The following is a 19,162-nucleotide window of genomic DNA, read 5'->3' as shown; positions in this document are numbered from 1 at the left end:
CATATATTATTTGCTCAAATCACTTTTTAAACAAGTGTACCTATTTGAGAAATTTTAATACAAAAGATGATGATACGTTCTCACTGTACATAATTAATTTGTTTTACTCTATCTTTTAGTGGGGAGTAGAGGGAAATAAATAAGACTATCTGCATCATCTAGTAGAAGTTTAAGACAGTTGCATGGAAGAATAAAATACATTAATTTCAAAATTTATCCAACACAATATATTGAAATTTCACAAATAAAAAGTTTCGAATGCCAACACACTCTGCTAAAATCTCACATGTACGAATTTCAAACTCCAGTATTGTATCCGAAAGTTTGAAAAGAGCAAAGATAACGAAGAAGCACTTTTTAAAGTTGTGGCCATCTTATAAATACTTTACAAACGCAAACTATATCCTAATGGGTCCTTTGCATTTTTTCCGCGGATTGCCCTTCTTTTGAGGTGATCTTTAATTTTTGGCCCTCAAATTGCTGGTTTTTAATTTCTGTCCTTCGCTTAAAAAAATGACCGAAAAGACCCCGAGATTCTGGGTTTGAATCCCCGCTCAGTCAAAAAAGTAATAATTAAACAAGGCAAGGCTTTGGAAAAAGTCTGTCCTATGCGACATAGGTTGCCTTAAGACATAACTAAAAGTCTGCCTTATAAGGCAACTTCTGCCGAATCCGGCAGAACTTTAATTATGCCTTAAGGCAACCTATACCGCATAAGGCAGACTTTTTCAAAAAGCCTTGCCTTGCGAATTTTTTTTTATTTTTATGCCTGAGCCGGAGTTCGAACCCAAAACCTTAGGGTATTCTAGGCAAAAGACAAAAATTAAAGACCAGCAATTTGAAGGACAAAAATTAAAGACCACCCCGAATAAGGGGCATTCATGCGAATTGCCCGTTTATTTGCACGATTGGCCTTCAAAGGCATTGGTCTTTAGTTTTTGTCCTTCGCTAAAAATCCTTTGGTTTCGAATTCGAACACTCGCTCAGTCAAAAATTTAAAATAACAAAAAAATCGTAAGGTAGAGTTTGAATTCGCAAGACAGAGTTTTGCCTTCAGACATAAGGCAAAGGTTTGCATTCATGCAAATTTTTTTTTTTTACTTAATTGAAATTTTATAAACCTCTGCCTTAAGGAAGTTAATCCTATTCAGGCTGGCAAACTTCTGCCTGAATAGGCCTAACTTTGCCCGAGTAGGCCTAACTCTGTTACAAACTTCTGTCTTGCGAATGTTTTTTTAATATTTGACTAAACGGGAGTTTGAACCCAAAACCCATGAGTTAAAGTCAAACTTCTACCTAAATAGGCCTAACTTCGCCTAACTTTGTTACAAACTTCTGCCTTGCAAATGTTTTTTAATATTTGACTGAACGAGAATTCGAACCCAGAACTCATGGATTAAAGTCGAAGGGCAAAAATTAAAGATTTCAAATTTGAGGGACAAAAATTAAAGACCAATGCCTTTTGAAGGACATGCCGCACAAAAATAAATATTCTAATTAGCAGTCCTAAAGGTGGGCTACGTTGCATCACTTTTACGAGTTTCCTGAGCCAGAGCCCCAAAATATACTAGCATGGACTTCCGGATTTTTCACTTAAGAAAAGGGCTGATCGGTGAACAAATAGGTCCAAATCTTTCACTTAAAGGTGGGGAAAAAACGCTTTAGCAATACAAACTTAATACTGAGATTATTTCCATATGGACAGAGATAGACGAGATGAAAACACTAAAAATAAAAAATGAAATGTTGTGAAAGTTAACCAAGCAAAATAATTAAAGTCAATCCAAGTAACTCTTCCTTGCCAATAAGATCACTCAACCACACTATCACTATTTTCCAACACTTGGTTGCATTCATAAGTTAGGAAATACACTTGATCAATAAACGAATGGTCTTTTCGAGTTGCAAAAAGGCGGATGTCAAATCAGTGGGTCATATGATGATCGCTCTCCGAGCTTAAGGCTGACTTGTACACGTTTAAGTCAACCAGACAACTAATCGACTTAAGGTTCTGAATTTTTTCAAACAGCTCTAGATTTAGCAAGAATGTCTAAAGACTGTGTCTTTTTGAGAAGATAGCCCACAAGGATTCCCAGCATTGCAATGATGAGAACATACATAGTTGGGATGCCGCCACGACTTCTGCTACGTTCCCGTCTCAAGAGCTCCTGCATAGGGCAAAGCTCATGAAGTGCAAAGATAAAATTCAGAAGGCAATATTTTAGCTTCTTGCAGAGCCAAAGTAGGCAAATTAAAGGCCACTCTTTTATGTTCCATTCATTTCAATGCAAATCAAGAAACTTCAAAACACAACCCAGTCTGACCCTTCTTTGTTTGACACATGGGAAAGATCTTGGGTATATAAGATATAAGGCCTTGGACCCTGGCGACGTGTTTTAAGGTCGTGGTTTATAGGCCTAAAGTAGACAATATAACTAGTAGGACGAGATGTTACACTGATAGCACTGTAAAAAAGATTTTATTAGAAAAATTAATATTCTTAATTTGTCATTGTCATGATTTTAATTTCTGAATGTATACAATAAGTACTAATTAGATATCAAAAACTATGACTTGCCAGATAGCTTGCATTGACGTAACTTTTTATCACTTGAGAAATGAAGATAACAAGTTGCTCAATGAACAATCACCAAAAAGTATGCAAGTGCTGATACCTGATAAATCATTAGAAAACTAAAACAGGTTCATCAAAAGCCTAACTCTGAATATGCGAATGTGCTGAGTTCATTTTACCTATGCAAACAGAAATGCACTGCATTTCTAATTGTCTCCTTTTCTCTAACCAAAAGCATATCAGGCTAATCATGGCCCTTTGTTCCTATCCTTGTTCCAGGTGAAGATAGAAGGTTGGGTCTCATAGTTACCAACAACTAGGGGTGTTAAATATAGCCCAAAAGATGATGGCCCACCCAAAAATTTATGGGTTGGGCTCAAGATAATTTCGCATTGGGCTGACTTTAGCCCAACCCAACATAACCCATTTTAAAGTGATTTCCAACTTAGCCCAATACCAGCCCAATTCTAGCCCATTATTAAGATTTACATAAATTGGGTTTATTGCTTGAGATTTAATTTATCTTTTTCTATGTATTCACTTTTCTTGTATCATGTATCTTATAATTTGTGGTGTGTTTGATAGGAAGGAAATATTTTCCACGAAAAATCCGCGAAAATATTTTTCAGGAAAAATATTTTTCGCGAAAAATGTATTTCTAGAAAAGAGACCCTTCAAAAAAACTGGGTCAAGTTGGGTGGGTCATGGCCTGGCCCATTTTTAGCCCATTTTGATTGGGCCATTTGACACCCCTACCAACAACATACCCAGTGAAATCCCACAAGTGGGGTCTGGATGTGTCTCATACTTACCGTAAGAAAAAGTTAAGTTTGTGCTTTCATATAGCAAGCATCACTTTCTACCGCCTCAATCAATGAAATCACATGTGGAGTTGACAACCATTCTTGAAGAAATGGATATCACCACAGAACTCATTTGAATTCAAAAAGGAAAAGTCAGTTAAGAGATGGGAGGCTAGTCAAGAAAAATGACATCAATGTAAAGCAGATAGCAGAAGTGTTTAACTGACAACACATAGTTTCTATGCACTCGCCTGACCTTTGGAATTACTTAGGTACTTACAGTACTCTGACAACATTAACAGAAAGAGGCATATTCCAGAGAACAAGCCTCCCTCATTGCCCTAATGAACAAATACAACTGAATTATCCCCAATATTGAGAGCCAATCTCACAACCTCTCCTTCCCAACCAACCAGTAAATGCAGCTTGTGTCCTCCTTTTCTTTTTGCCTTATATTTCTTTTCTGATCAGTTCTGTATTTTAAATTTCTTATCATTATGGTTTGAGTTCAGCAAATTTCTCCAGTATCCAAGTCTTTAACTTTGGAAAGAAACGAATGATCAAGTAAATTGTCAATGTTCCCTGTAAGTAGTGGGGAGAAGTACATACTTTTCTGAGAAGGGAGAAAGCAAATTGTAGAATATTTTATATATTAGAGCCCTTACCAATTCTTGCTGAAGCTTGTTATTTTGCTGCATAACAGAATTTTTCTCCTCTGTCAACTTCGAAATTAGGGCCTTGGTCTGCAAACAAGACAAAGACCCTCAGCCTTCATTTGTAATAAGTAAACCAATATAAATGGAAGAATGGAGAACTACACCTATCCAAGGTTTGGTCAAATTGGCAAACCTTAAATATTGGGACCACCTTTATAATGAAAGTACGAAACAAGTACTCAAATACTCAAAAAGATAAGCCACACGAAAATAGATGTAGGAAATACTGGAAGTACATCCTGAAGGGACAATAGACCACAAGTTGATGAAGAAAAAAAACTATAGGTATAACATCAAAAATTCATTGAAGTCAACCAAATAATGTTTGGAACAGAGCAATCCAAACTACACTTGTAAAGCCTAAACAATAACTACCCTTAGAAAAGAAAAAACTATACAAAATAGTTACAAGCAAGTAAAAGTGTACTATATAATTGCAGTACAGGACCAAATGATTCCACTCAAGAACTTCTAAGAGCACTCAAAGATTGATAGCTTTTCTCCAAGTAAAAACTCATTCTCGTAGCATCTAAACTCATTAATTGTGGCCTAGGTTAAATCTCAGACCAGATAGGATATACTAGCACTAGACTTGTATCCCCAATGATTTTTACCAGAAGTCCTGGCATATTGTTAAAGATGATTTGTGGAGGACTGCGGAATTGTTCTATAGAGAAGGCAGTTTCTCTAAGAGATTTAACTCCACTTTTAATGCTTTAATTCCAAAGGAGAAAGGTGTTGTGAATGTGAAAGACGTAAGACCCAGTTAGTATGCATTCATAAAGGGTAGGCAAATAGTGGCTGCTCCATTAGTGGTCACGGGGGGCGAGTGTAGTATCTCGTAGAGATGATAAAAACCTTAGTAGAGATCAATTTATAAAAATTAAAAAAATTAAAAACTTAGTAGAGATTGAATTACTCGCGCGAAAGTCTTCCTACAAGGAGGGTGCTAGTAGCTCACTAAAATTTCCAATGCTTTGTCTATTAGCTAAATAAGTGTCCTACATTGTAAGACTTTTATGTTTGTTGTACTTGTCCTGTTATTTGTGTTTTCACTTGTACTATGTAATTAAATAAGAGTAGTAGTTAGAACACATCTTGTTTCCAATCTAGCTCTCACTCTTGTAAAATACTCATGTAATAAAAACGTCTTCTTCTAGCTAAGTCTTCTTTAGTTTCTTCCATCAAAATATGGGGAGATGAATTTTTGGTACTAGATGGATCCAATGGATATACACTTGTCTGTCGACAGTGGGTTTACCAGAGTTAATTAATGGAGATCTTATTGGTTTCTTTAAGTCTCAAAGAGGATTGGGACAAGGTTACCCTCTTTCTCTTTACCTATTTGTTTTGGTGATGGAAGTGCTAAGTTTGATGCTCAAGAAAGCTGAAGACCTGGGATTAAAGGCTTTAAAACTGAAGGAGTATGAATGACACTTTATTGTTGTATAAAGCTAGCAAAGAACAGGTTTTACATCTCAGAGTAATCCTGTGACCTCACTGTTTCTGGCCTAAGAATAGTATGTCTGGTAAAAGATATGACTCAGTATCTCAGTTGTATGGATTCTATGTAACTGTGACAGATATGTTTCTTTTGTAAGTGGTATCTTTGTACTTTTCGGAGTACATCCTTGGTACTCAATTATTGAATCTTACCTTATCTTAGCAAAGAAGAAGAAGACGAAGCCATGTCTCAAATTGTATTGATCATGAGAGCTGAGAGTAAATGGCTAAAAATGGAAAGGTTACCCTCAAGTAAAAGGTACTCCCTCTGTTTTAACTTGTTTGTCTTACTTTCCTTTTTAGTCCGTTTCAAAATTAATGTCTTTTTCCTTTTTTGGCAACTCTTTATTTCCAACTTTCCACATGGCGTGTTTAAGACCACAAGATTAAAGGGTGTTTTGGTACATTCTACATATCTTTAGTTTAAGACCACAAGATTAAATGGCTTCTTACCTTTATTAAACTTTGTGCCAAATCAAAATCAGACAAACAAATTGAAACAGAGGGAGTAATAGATAGTCGAAACACATTTGAAGGAATCATAAAATCATCCCAACTTGGTGCAAAAATGACATAGGTTATTCCCAGCAGAAACACACTTGCAAGATTTTTGTACAAAAAACAATGAAACACATGGTGGCAATATGCTGTGTTGATTTGAACCAAGTTCGTGACAGAAGCACATAAACAATGCACTATCAATATATTACTCTTAAGTACAAGAATTGATCAATGCAACATGAATGAGAATATCATGTCCTAATTCTTCTGGGAAGAAAAGATTCCATGGGGATTTTTCTAATAAGAATGAATAAAAAGGATTGGCTTAATGCATATGCGGCCCCCTAAACTTGTCCCTTTTTTCCATTTTGGCACCTCAACTAAGTGTTGTTCCTATTGAACCCCTGAACTTGGCCTCAAGTGTGTCTATCAAACACAGTCCCACTTACATAGCATATATGGTGAGTTTCACTTTTTTTAGCCTTGCGCGTGAATGTCAATCGCATCCTACATGGAATGTATTTAATGTAAAATCTAATGTAATACAATCTGAGCTTGCTCATTTCCTTGAGCTTCCAGGTTGTCCCATTCCAGCCTATCAACAGAGTAAAATTTAATGTAAATGTGTACCAAAATATTCTACTGCGCATTATAGAATTGACACTCAGATTTGCTAACACTCGGAATGTATTTACATTAAAGTTTACATTAAATACATTCCACGTAGGATGCAATTCATATTCACGCGCAAAAAAAAAAAAAAAAAACTCACCATATATGTATGTAAGTTGGATTGTGTTTGATAGACACAATTGAGGCCAAGTTCAAGGGTTCAATAGGAACAACACTTAGTTGAGGTGCCAAAATGGAAAAAAGGAACAAGTTTAGGGGTCCGCATATGCATTAAGCCAAAAGGATTTGCAGTACCAACTAGTGCATAAACATCATACAAAAATTTGATCTTCAAGGGCTTCATAAAACTATCAACATGAAAGGCTCCATTTCAGAACTCTTGCATGTTCCTTTGATATGCAAGATTTTAAGTAACCATATAATTATAACTGAACAAGATTTTAAGTACATATCACTTTGATATTCCAGATTTGGAATGACCATTTTATACATATTCAAATGGGATACAAAAGCTAAAATTTCGGAGGCAAACACTGTTTAATTGTCTGATAACAATGTTTCAGTATTTTTGGAAATTACGTCCTGCAGAGTGTATTTACAGGAACTGTGGTCAAATGAAGATTAATATTGAAGTCATAATCTTCCACGAAATGCAACGGGCACAGCATATATTTAGTCAGATGGATTTTCCAATTAGCATTCTGACTAAACAATCAGGAAAACTGGTCAGGCCAATAAAACCTTGAAAACGAAGATGAAAAAAATAGCCTCAACTATAAAACCAAATATATTCCTAGATAAGGGAAACTAGCGGTGCTCATGATTCAATTGGAGCCTTTACCTTTTAAAAAAAAAAAAAAGCATACCGAATATATTGGTCTGAACGACAAATTCAATCCATTCAATCTATCAGAGTTACAGATAAAATTTCCCATAAGTTAATATATCTTTAGCACGAAATGAACAAATGGAAGAACAATAATCTAATGAAACATCCTTAATCTGAGAAACTTTTTCTGCAATATGTGAAAATTGTTACCAGTTCATTAATCTAACAACAACGTTACACACATATATGAATATATGCTTACCAAAATTTAATAATTAAAAGAACATATAAGGACTACTAAAACCTCAACATAGAATACATATTAATATGAAACTTAAACAATGATTTGCTTCGTTTAACAAAAAAATTGTCGATAAAGCACCATCTTAAATCAGAAAAGACATGAATTAAATAAATCTTGGTTTGGTTTGTGAACATAAAAGAAAGGGAAATTCAAGAATTTTGACATCCGATAAAAAGTGACCATACACATCACGATCAAGCATTTGAACAGGACAAAAAAAGATCCTCTATACTACTAATATTAACACTACATTCTAAGCAAAAAATCATGAGTATGCCCTAGAAAAAAATACTATGTTGCTCGGATACGGGTGTAGCACCCCACACAGGTGCGGATCTAGAAGTCGGATTCATCATCACCTACATCTTAGGATCAGGGATACGGATAGGAATATGGGTACGGGTTTTAAGAACAAACAATGAAGGTATATTAGAATATTTATAAGTATATATCTTGACAATTAATTGAAGCTAGTATAATTAGATTTCTTTAAAAGCACTTAACGTTCTATTTGTCAGTTATCTTGTATAAAAGTAAAGTATTCTAGTACTTTAATTAAATGTATATATAACATAAACCCACAAACAAACCAAATAACCGATCAACCTATACTTCTTGGTAATAGGCATAGTCAAAGCACCCAAGTTAGGTTGACCATATCCAGTGCAAATGCCACACCACCCAAATACTGTCAGATCAGCATGGGTGCAACAAGAATTTTGAAGGATTTGGGCGTGGCAAAAATATACGAATGTTTTAATATATATATATATACACACATGTTGGTCCTTCTTCCACCAAGCCAAACACACGTCAGATATTTAAGTCTATTTGATTCAATTTTGATTTTTCCGTTATTTTAGATACCGGGAAATACAAAGCAATCGGTGCTAATTATTCTCAAAAGCATGAATACTGGAATCATGAAGATCCCCTATTCATCAAACTCATTATGCTATTTTGACCCTCAATTCCACAATTGCATATGCAAAATGGACAACAACCTGACCAGGGTTCATTGAAGCCCTCAATAAAAAGAGTATAGAGTAGATCAAATATTAGCAATATGCATATTTTTCTCTATTTGCTATTCCTTTAACTCACAAAGTAACTCATTTCTCTAGTTGCCAAGTCATATTAGTGTTAGGACTCCCTGCATTCTTCTTAATTTCATGAAAGCAGCATATTCATGCTATCCATCTTAGCAACTCGAATAATCAGACTTGTTTTGTTGCTCATTGGAAGGAGATCAATAAAATAGGAAAAGCTTTTCTCACCCTCTTTTACTAACTTCTTTAGCCATTAGTTTTAGGCATAATTGCCTGAGAAGCCCTTTTACTAGTCCCGGATTGTCATCCAGGCCCCCCTGCACTCCCTAGTTTGCCAACTAAACACTTAAACTTGTTAGAACTTAAACTCTCTAGTTCCACACTATCATCCTATGTGGCATATTTGATCAAAGTGCGTGTAATACACCCCTTTAAGGGGCGTGAGGCCTTCTAAAAAGGCAATAACGGTCACTTTTTGGCCTATTTAAAAGTCATCTTCTTCCTCATTACTCATTCACCATTGTTGATCAAAATTGGAATTTTTCTTCTCTTCCGATTTTTCCTGTCCAATATGCTTCCCCATTTTTTTTGTTGCTGCCTTTCTTCTTCTTCAAAGGGCGTTTTACTCTGAGATAGTTCAATGTTTTTTGTGAATTACGTTGGGCTATTGTTCTTGTTAGTGGTCCACTAAGGTATATTAGAATGTTATAAGGGTGTTATGGAAGATAGAGGAATCTTGGAAGCTTTTTCACTTAAAAAATTAGGGCTTTTTGTTGTATTGTTTACGGATTTGTGTAAAGGTATAGTATTTGCCATTCATTGATATCAATATCTTTTTTGTCACTTTGCAGGCATGGCAAGAAAATGGCTTCTAAATAGTCACACTTCACATGCACTACAGTGGTTGTTTTTTATCTGACCCCGAGCTTAGGTATGCTAATGGAATATTTATCCTGAACTACTGAAAATTGATGTAGATGAGCTTCAAACTATGTTGTTTCACAAGTTAGCTAGTGAATTGGGAGTTGATAAAGTTGAAACTTTTGGGTGTAAAATTAACAAAAGGGGTGGTTATTACATGTTAAATGCTGATGCTTATGTGTCAAGATTTCTTAATAACTTGAGGGATTGGGACTTTGTTGATGTTTATGTGGTTCATTTCATTAGTACACCTCTGGTTGTTGAGGATGTAAATGAAGTGCACCAAGCCCAACTTTTAACCCCAAAAGCCCTTTGAAGAAGAAGAAGAAAGGCAGCAAGCCAGTAACGGAAAAAAAAAATTAATGAGGAAGAAATTTGGACAGAAAGAATTGAATAGAGAGAAGAAAAGTTCCGATCTTGATCAACAATGGTGAATGAATAATGAGGAAGAATATGGTTGTTACATAAATAGACCAAAACATGGTTGTTATTGCCTTTTCAGAAGGCCTTACACCCCTTAAAGGGGTATATTACACGCGCTTTGGCCAAATATGCCACAAAGGATGACCGGGTGAAAAGAGGAGTTAAAATGCTGAGTTCTAACAAATTTAAGTGTTCAGTTGGAAAAGTAGGTTCTCCTTACTTTCCCCCCTATTCCCTATTGGTGCTGCATCATTAGGTAATTCATGTAACTAAAGTGGTGTGTGTTTATCTGCACAGTGGTGTACCTTGTCAATGGGTTAGATTTCTGTTCAACTTTTTATCTAATACCAAAGCAAACCAAATATTGTCGGTCTTTCTAAATTTGACACGAAGCAGTACCAAACAAGTAACATATTAATTTATTAAGATGATTTCCGTTGGTGTTTTGGTTTTCCTTGAAGACCCTTAATTTCTACTATGCTAAAATGGAGGATTACAGGAATGTAGTCAAACCTCGAATCAACTTGTTAGATATATTTCACTAAAAGAATCTAAGAGTAATACTTGGGGATATGCTTCATCCTTTTAATATGTCGATTTATATTCTGTCAAAAGGTATTCTCCTTGCTCCCTTCTCTAGAAACAGCCTAAACTGTAAAGCTGTAAAACATAAAATCTTAAGTGTAATCTCCTCCAGGAATCAGTTTCTTATATTCTACAGATAGGTTCCTCTTATTCCAAACTATTAAGAGTGGGATATTTCTGGGGGAAGCCAGGGGGCAGGGAGAGGGGGGTGGAGGGGAGGGCGGGAAGAGTAGGATGGCCCTCTAAACATATCACGATTTAGCATAATGCTCAGAGAGTTGACAACAATGAAGAACTAAGCCAAACAAAACACAATCAACAGAGGCTACCCTACTAATCAAGGATTGCAAGAAGGAGCTACTGGCTAGAATGTAGATCAGTGACCAGATTTGGACCATCTTTTTGGATAAACAATGCCATCCAAAGGCCAAAGAAAACATATGAACAAAATGCATTTGGCATGATCAAATATTGGCATCAACAGAATAACTAAGTTCAATAATAGATCAACATGAACAGGAATTTCCAATGACAAAGTGAAATAGAAAGAGTAATGCCTCACTTAATTAAACCAACAGACCTATTTAGGAATGCAGGAGCAATAAATAAGAAGGAAATGAGTTCAACTTTCTTGATTAAAAAAAAAAGTAAGAAGGAAACATAGAAAGACAAATACACGGAATCCTATGGTTCCTGCTACCAGAACTTTTCATTCAGGCTGAAGTCTATATATGGTAATAATATTGATACTAACACTAGCAAACGAGTACTTAAACATGAAGATTACCTCCGACGAGCTGTCTTGCTGCTCATTATATACCCTTGGAATCTGTAGCCAAAATATCCAAAAATTTACATTCACTTCAGTTCTGCTTTAATTTATAATCATAACATTAAGACAAGGCATCTAAAAACTCACTTTATTAAACTCGGATGTATTTATCGCTCCATTTTCGGATTCTGAAGCCCTTGGAGAGGAACCTTCCTCAGACCCCTCCATCACAGGCGATGACACTTGAGGTGGAACATAAACCACTTTCAACTTGCAGTCCTCCACATAATTTCCTGACTCCTTATTGAACTAAAATCAAAAAGTGCATATAAACCACTGTAGGTTTCATGAATATGGAAAAAAAAAACACTAATAATTCTTACAACAACTTAAAGATTTTACCATCTCGGGAGTAATGTCCTTAGCAGTAGCTCCAGGCCTTGCAACAACACTTTGAAGCAGGAATTTATCCTTGCATTGCATGTCTAGTGGTGCCTCTTTCTGCGCTTGCATTGTAACTGAACCATAAATGGTAAAAGAAATTACTCTTTCCATTAAATGACAAGAAGTTTTATAAAATTCACTTGCATGTTATATTAGTAATAGTAGAAGAATTAAAAGTTTGAACAGTTTAATGAACTGAATTCGAGAAATTGTATATAAGTGAAATAGTGTCAATCATTTCGAAACATCCCAAAATAAGAACGGTGAGACACCTATAACTTCGCTAGCAGAGTGAGGCATGACAATTCCAGTGTTGGGCCTTACACAATACTTCTTTGGATTCGTCGTCTTCACCTAAAAAAAGGAAATTCCAAGCCTTCACAATTTCGAAAAAAAAAAATAAGGCAGAATACATAGATAAACACTTAAACTTGGCCTCTACTGTCAGTTGAACACTCAAACTTACAAAATGTCATCAAGACACCTCAACTCGTCTCCATTGTGTGCAGTTGAACACTCTAACTTACAATATGATCATCTAGAAACCTCCAAAATTTATGTGCCATGTCAGCATCGGGTGTCCACAAGACACAATAGGGACGATTTGAAGTGTCTAAATGTGCATTATCAAAGTTGGAGTGTTTAGTTGTCAGGTGAGGCCAAGTTAAGTGTCTATCTATGAATTAATTGCTAAATACAACTTCAAAATTAGTAAATTACCTTGAAAGCAACATAATTATCGGACTTGTTCATTAACTGCATTGAGCATGAGATCTGCTTCTTCAGTTCAACTATCCAACAGCACAAAACATGACAAAACAAATTAAAAACATAGAAATTGCAACACAGATTTGAGAAGTGAAAAAAAAAAAATGGAAATGCTTCTATGCTCCCGTTTGGACATAGATTTTTACTTTTCATTCAAAAAAAAAAGTACAAACATTGTTTGTTCATGAAATTTGATCCTTAAAAAAAAGAAAAACAAAAAAAAAAAAAAGAAAAAAAAAACTTAAACATTTTTTTCAAGTAAATGCATGTCGAAACACAACTTCAAAAACCTTTTCTTTTTTTTTTCAAATTGCAACCAAATCTACATGCAAACGTGCTATACATAAAAGAAGGAAGGTTCCAGAAGTTTCTAATTTGAAGATCTGAGAAGTAAAAAATGGAAATGTTTATATGTTCCCGTTTAGACATACAATTTGTTTACTTTTTTTCAAAAAAAAAAGTTGGAAACATTGTTTGTTCATGGAATTCGATCAGTTTTCAGAAAGAAAAAAAAATCAAACTCTGAAAATTCTTTTCCACTCACAAAAATTTAACTTTTTTTTTTCAAGTAAAATGCATGTCCACACACAACTTTTAATTTTCTAAGACTATTTTTCAACACAACTTTAAAAAAAAAAAAAAAAAAAAAAAAAAAAACAAAAAAAAAAACAACCAAATCATGTAGATTTTTTTAACTTTTCTTCAAACAAAAAGCAAAAAACATTGTTTGTTCATGTAATTTGATCAGGTTCTTTACAAAAATTGAAGAAAAAAGTTCAAGTTCTGAAAAATTGTCTTCAACTCACAAAACTTCAACTTTTTTTCCAACTAAAATGTATGTACAAACGCAACTTCAACTTCAAAAACTTTTTTCTTATTTCAAATTTCAACGAAATCTATGACCAAAGTCTAGCTATATATACACAAGAGAAGAAAGATGGTACAAGTTAGAGAGGCAGTTACAGGGAAATTGAAGTTCAACAGGCTCGATTTGAAGCAATTCTCCTTCGTTACTCATTTTCCGACGCGATCTTCTAATCCGCCGCCGGAGAGAGAGAATTGGGGTGTTTTCGTAATTTTTGGGAAATTCAAGTTGGATAGAAAGAGAGAGAGCGTGGGTGAGTGACTGATGGGTTCCGGTATAAGGAAAAACGTGGTTTTACTGTGTTGTGTTTGTCTGGCTTTAATGCTACCCTGCGTTTAAATGCGGCAAGTGTTTTCTTGTTTCCTCACGAACTGGTTGTTAAGTTTGCATAAATTGAGCTTGAAATTATTTTGACTTTTTATTTTAAACCATTTAAAAAAGACTATAGTCTTAAAGAATTATATTGGCTCGATGTCTAATTGCCCGAGCATTAGAATGCATAAAAATGACTATTTATTTCAGAGAATTTGAAGAAAATTTTGAAAAAACGTGAACGACTGCTAACTTATTTGGTAAAAAAAAAGAGTACATTATAAAGAATTAACTAATTACTTGCACATTCGAGAGATAAAAATTCTTTAATTTGATTAATTTAAAGAATCATTTCATTTTCACTTATATATGATAATGATAGTATCTTGTACTTGAACCGGTGGCTCACTTTTTCTAAGTGAGGGGAAGACGAATGAAAGACTACTAAGACAAAAATGAGATGTCAAAGAACATAGAGGAGGTAGGATGGACCGTTGGTCAAATCCACTATGTATTGTACATGGATGGTAGTTTGAAATTGGCGGCTTTCTCTCAGGGTTCTCTCATTTGAGGTATCTAGAGAAGAGGATCAAGTTGGTCCTTGCGAATAATTTAATGCACTATCTCCCTTCAACCCCTTGAGTGAAATGTGACAAGAGAAAAAGAAGGAAAATCCATGGATTGCCTCCGCCACCCAGTTTTTAATTTTTTTTAAACATCTAACTGATTGACTCCTAAACAATTTTTTTTTAATCCACTTTATTCGATGACCTTGGCCCGAAGAAAAGAACTCCCAACTAGTCAAATTTACCTTGTTTAGGCTTAAAAGCATTTAAGCAAACATTCAAATAAAGCTAAACAACAATAACAACATACTCAGCGTAATTTAACAAGTGGGTCTGGAGAGGGTAGAGTGTACGCAGACCTAAAGAGGTTGTTGCTAAAAGACCCCCGACTCAAGAAAAAGCATGACAAAAAAGGTCAGATAAAAATTGACGAAAGAAAAAAACTCATGGCAACATACTAAAAGCATAAAAACTGGTTTGACTAGCTTAAAAGCCAATTCAAAAGTTTGTGATTGTGTATATGAATTCAATGAGTAGTCTATTAATATAGCTTGAATATATTTTTAAAAAAAAAAGTCCGGCAAAAATTATTTCCCAAAAAATTTAAGCAATGCACTTAAATACAGTTCACGACTAAGGGTGTCAAATGTGACGAATTGACTTACATATGGGGTCACATCCATCTCAAATTTACTTGGATCAAGATGGACGATTTATGTATGCTAGATAATGAGTCATAACCCTACTCCCAGCTTAATATCATTCTTCATTTGTTTGTTTAATCTTCTATGTACTCCTCCCTCATTTAGGTAGTCCTAAAAGAATAATAACAACAACACACCTAGTGTAATCCAACCAATGGGGTATAACTATGAGGAAGGTAGGATGCACACATACCTTACTTCTAAGGTAGAAAGTCTTTTTTCGATAGATCCTCGACTTAAAAGAAACGTAATCGACGCAGGACCTAAAAGAATAATATTTTATTATATTTAATAATAATTTAATTTTAAACTTTTTATTTACTCTTAATGAGATGATTCAAAGCCACACAAATATTTATTACTCCCTCTCGTCCATTTTTACTGTATTGACTTGACACACCCCGTATGGAGCCATAAATAGAATGACAACTTTACTATATCAACCTTAATTATTACTAAGTCATCTAATGATTGAACTAAATCAAACATACTTTAAAAGTTGTGCAGTCACTAACAAATCCATGAAGTTTCCGACTCAATAATTAATAATAAGGATAAATAGATATGAAATGGTAAATTTTCTCTTGGTTTCCAAACGGGACAAGTAAAGTGAAAATCTATTTTTAGAAACTCAAGGCATAATTAATTATTTTTCTCCATTTAACCCTTAGTAGAACTTTGTCATTATATGAAGATGACACATAAATAAAATACACATTTAATGGAGAGGAATTATAACTTAGACATAAATTAAAGTAGGTCACATGCGCCTCCTATTTAATATTTCTTGAGGGCGTGTAAAACAAAAAAAAAACGACAAATAATTAACACGGAGGGAGTGAGTAATTTGTGATTTGCACCCCTAACGTATATGCTCTTTTGTGACTTACACCTTAGTCTATCATAGGATAATTTTATAGACCTCCCTCAAGTTAGGCTCGATAACACTAACCTCTCTTGTTGTTTAAAATATTTCGTTTACCTTTCTTATTTTGATTTTTCTATAACAATTCTTTTAATATATTTATTTTTAATACAAAAAAATGATCGGACTAATTTACCCTTACTAATATACTTTATACGATTGGTTTATTTTGTAAACACCTTTCTTGATTAAAAGAAATCTATTTCCACACCCCACTACTGTTAGAATTCATTAGCCAAACCATACTAAAGAATCAAATGCCCTTCGTTGTGAAACGTTGGGCTTTGCACATTTCAAGAATAAAGCTTCACAGTTCTTGATGTGTTGAAAATAGGGGTTTCAAATTGATTTCTGCATTGGTTGATTGCTAATTGTGTATCATTGAGCTTTGTCCATTTCAAGATCTTATGAGTAGTTTTTGGTGTGGTGAATAGATGTGCTTGGGATTGCGTACTCATTTTGGTTGATTGATTAGGAGAGTGAGTGGACAGATCTTTAAGCTCGTTAAAACAATATATGGACCATTGAGACGAGTCAAGAATTTGAAACAAATAATTACGGGACAGTGCAGCACCTTGACTTCTCTACATCGACAATGGAGGATTATAATCCTCAAGGATCTTGGCAAGAAGACTGTCGATGAGATCTCAGCAAGAAGACCGTCGATGAGATGTATCTTTTCATTAAGCAAATTAGGGGAGTCCGGCGTCAAAATGGCTTATTTGTGGATCTAATAGATAAAAATAGAATGTGTTTTTTTTTATACCAAAATGGGTATTTCGATACTGTTTCGGTCCGGATATTGTTGTATTTCGCTACACTTGTAGCGAAATGTAATAATTTTTTTTTTTTTTTTTGCATTTCGTTTGTATTCCAACGAAATAAGATTTTTTTTTTGTATTTCGTTGGTATATGAACGAAATAGGAAAATATAATTTTTTTTTTGTATTTCGTTGGTATATGAACGAAATAGGATAAAAAAATTGTATTTCGTTTATAAAAAAACGAAATAGGAAAATAATTTTTTTTAGGAAAATATAATTTTTTTTTTTGTATTTCGTTGGTATATGAACGAAATATGATAAAAAAAAAATTGTATTTCGTTTATAAAAAAACGAAATAGGAAAATATTTTTTTTAGGAAAATATATATATTTTTTTTGTATTTCGTTGGTATATGAACGAAATAGGATAAAAAAAAATCGTATTTCGTTTATATAAAAACGAAATAGGATTTTTTTTTTTTTTTTTTTTTTTGCATTTCGTTTATATTCCAACGAAATAGGAAAATAATTTTTTTTATTTCGTTTATATAAAAACGAAATAGAGATTTTTTTTTTTTTGTATTTCGTTTATATACCAACGAATTAGGAAAATAATTTTTTTTTTATTTCGTTCATATACCGTTTTTCTGCTCTCCACTTTTACCCTAAATTATTTTACCTTATCCTCTCCATTTTCCATTCTCCATTTTCCCTTCTCCATTCTCCATTCTCCATTCTCCATTCTCCGTTCTTCCTCTACCTCCATTCTTCCTCTTCTTCCGTTCTTCATTCTTTTCTTCTTTTTCTACTAATCCTATCACAAGGATTCCTCAACTTTTGTTCCATAATCTTCTTCAAATTGAGGTAATTTATTAATTTTATAAGTTTTTACATATATTTTTGATTTAGTCATTATAAATTAGTTCACATTTATTTTTTTGATTTATTTATATCTTATACTTAATGTAGTAGACTATAATAAAGAAAACAAAAATTACAAGTTTAATTAATCAATAGTTGGTAATTTCAGTCGTTGCTTCAGTTAAAAAAAACTTTAAAAAATGTTAGTAGAGTTTATTGGTCAACAAACTACAATTAAAATACTAAAAAGATCGTCGAAGCTACTGATTAAAAATGTATAAATTTATATTATAAAATGTTCTTTTAGTTAGTCATTTTCATAGAACAACAGTTAAAAAAAAAATGAAGAAATTGTGAGGAAAGTAAGATTGTTAAATATAACATAAAGATATTTGTATCATTTGTTGGGTCATTTTCTATGTTCAAATTGTTACTAGTCGTTGGAGATTATTTTCTGTTGATAAGCATGAAGAATTTTTACTTTTCAAATTAAAAGTATAAGATCAAGAAATTGTGAGGAATTTGGACTTGTTTTTTAAGCTAATAGACAAAAATAACATGTCATTTTTTTTTTAATACCAAAATGGGTATTTCGTTGGATAACTAACGAAATACTGTTCCAATCCGGTAAAAAAAAAAATTGTCCTTGCATCCCTCTCCAGTCATATGATTTGTTTTAAATAGAAAAGAAGTAGTTATATGTAAGATGAATACTATTATGACAATTAATTATGAGCTTAACCAAAAATTTAATTACATTTCGTTGATCGCATAGGGAACTGTAATTATTTTTTGACAGTTGTACACTTATTAAATATTTTTCTTTTCTCACGTGATAATATATCTTATAGTTTGACCTTTGTTGACTTTCCTATTGAATATATAGTAAACAATTGTGTAATGTGTTGTCAATTATTCTAACAGTAGTGGCTTGGTGTTGCAATATTATAGATATGGATCGCCCCAAAGTCACTGTACATCCAGGTCTAGAAAACTATGATTTATTAATACTCCAGCAACAGCATCGATCTCAGGTTGTGTGGGATGGAAAATTGACTGGGCAGAACGCGTGTTTAACTATACGTCGTGCGAATCATGAATTCTGGAATCACGTGAGGCAATACCCTTTACATAATCGCATCCTTAATTACTTTGAGAGGTGTGGATTTGGGGGAGTTTTAGCAATAGCTAATGTGCATTATGATGAAGGAATCATCACTCACTTATTGAGAGATGACGTCCAGAGACGCATACATTTCATATGCGGACTGGCAAATGTGTCATCACATTGTAGGATGTCGAGGTGTTATATGGCATTCCCGTGGATGGCCACCCATTGG

At 33.8% G+C, this 19,162-nt stretch overlaps 1 protein-coding gene across 2 annotated transcripts; it reads right to left on the bottom strand.

Moving 5' to 3' along the window:
• Positions 1–1,710: 1,710 nt before the first annotated feature.
• Positions 1,711–14,078, bottom strand: LOC132635976 (vesicle-associated protein 1-2-like). Of its 2 annotated transcripts, XR_009580879.1 has the most exons (9): positions 13,790–14,078; positions 12,779–12,849; positions 12,331–12,412; positions 12,017–12,132; positions 11,762–11,923; positions 11,630–11,671; positions 4,044–4,121; positions 3,388–3,960; positions 2,033–2,168 (listed from the first exon to the last, which is right to left on the bottom strand). XR_009580879.1 is itself a non-coding variant. In XM_060352598.1 (8 exons), the coding sequence occupies exons 1-8, from the start codon at positions 13,842–13,844 to the stop codon at positions 2,022–2,024; spliced, it is 753 nt and encodes a 250-aa protein (XP_060208581.1). In that variant the 5' UTR covers positions 13,845–14,068; the 3' UTR covers positions 1,711–2,021. The 2 variants fall into 2 exon arrangements, 1 of the variants encoding a protein (XP_060208581.1); XM_060352598.1 differs by lacking the exon at positions 3,388–3,960 and having other exon boundaries at positions 1,711–2,168; positions 13,790–14,068.
• Positions 14,079–19,162: the final 5,084 nt, after the last annotated feature.

The sequence above is a fragment of the Lycium barbarum genome, chromosome 1 (genome assembly GCF_019175385.1).
Source record: "Lycium barbarum isolate Lr01 chromosome 1, ASM1917538v2, whole genome shotgun sequence".
NCBI classification, from domain to species: Eukaryota; Viridiplantae; Streptophyta; class Magnoliopsida; order Solanales; family Solanaceae; genus Lycium; species Lycium barbarum.
The sequence above is the reverse complement of the archived record's forward strand: the minus strand, read 5'-3'. Positions and strand labels throughout refer to the sequence as shown.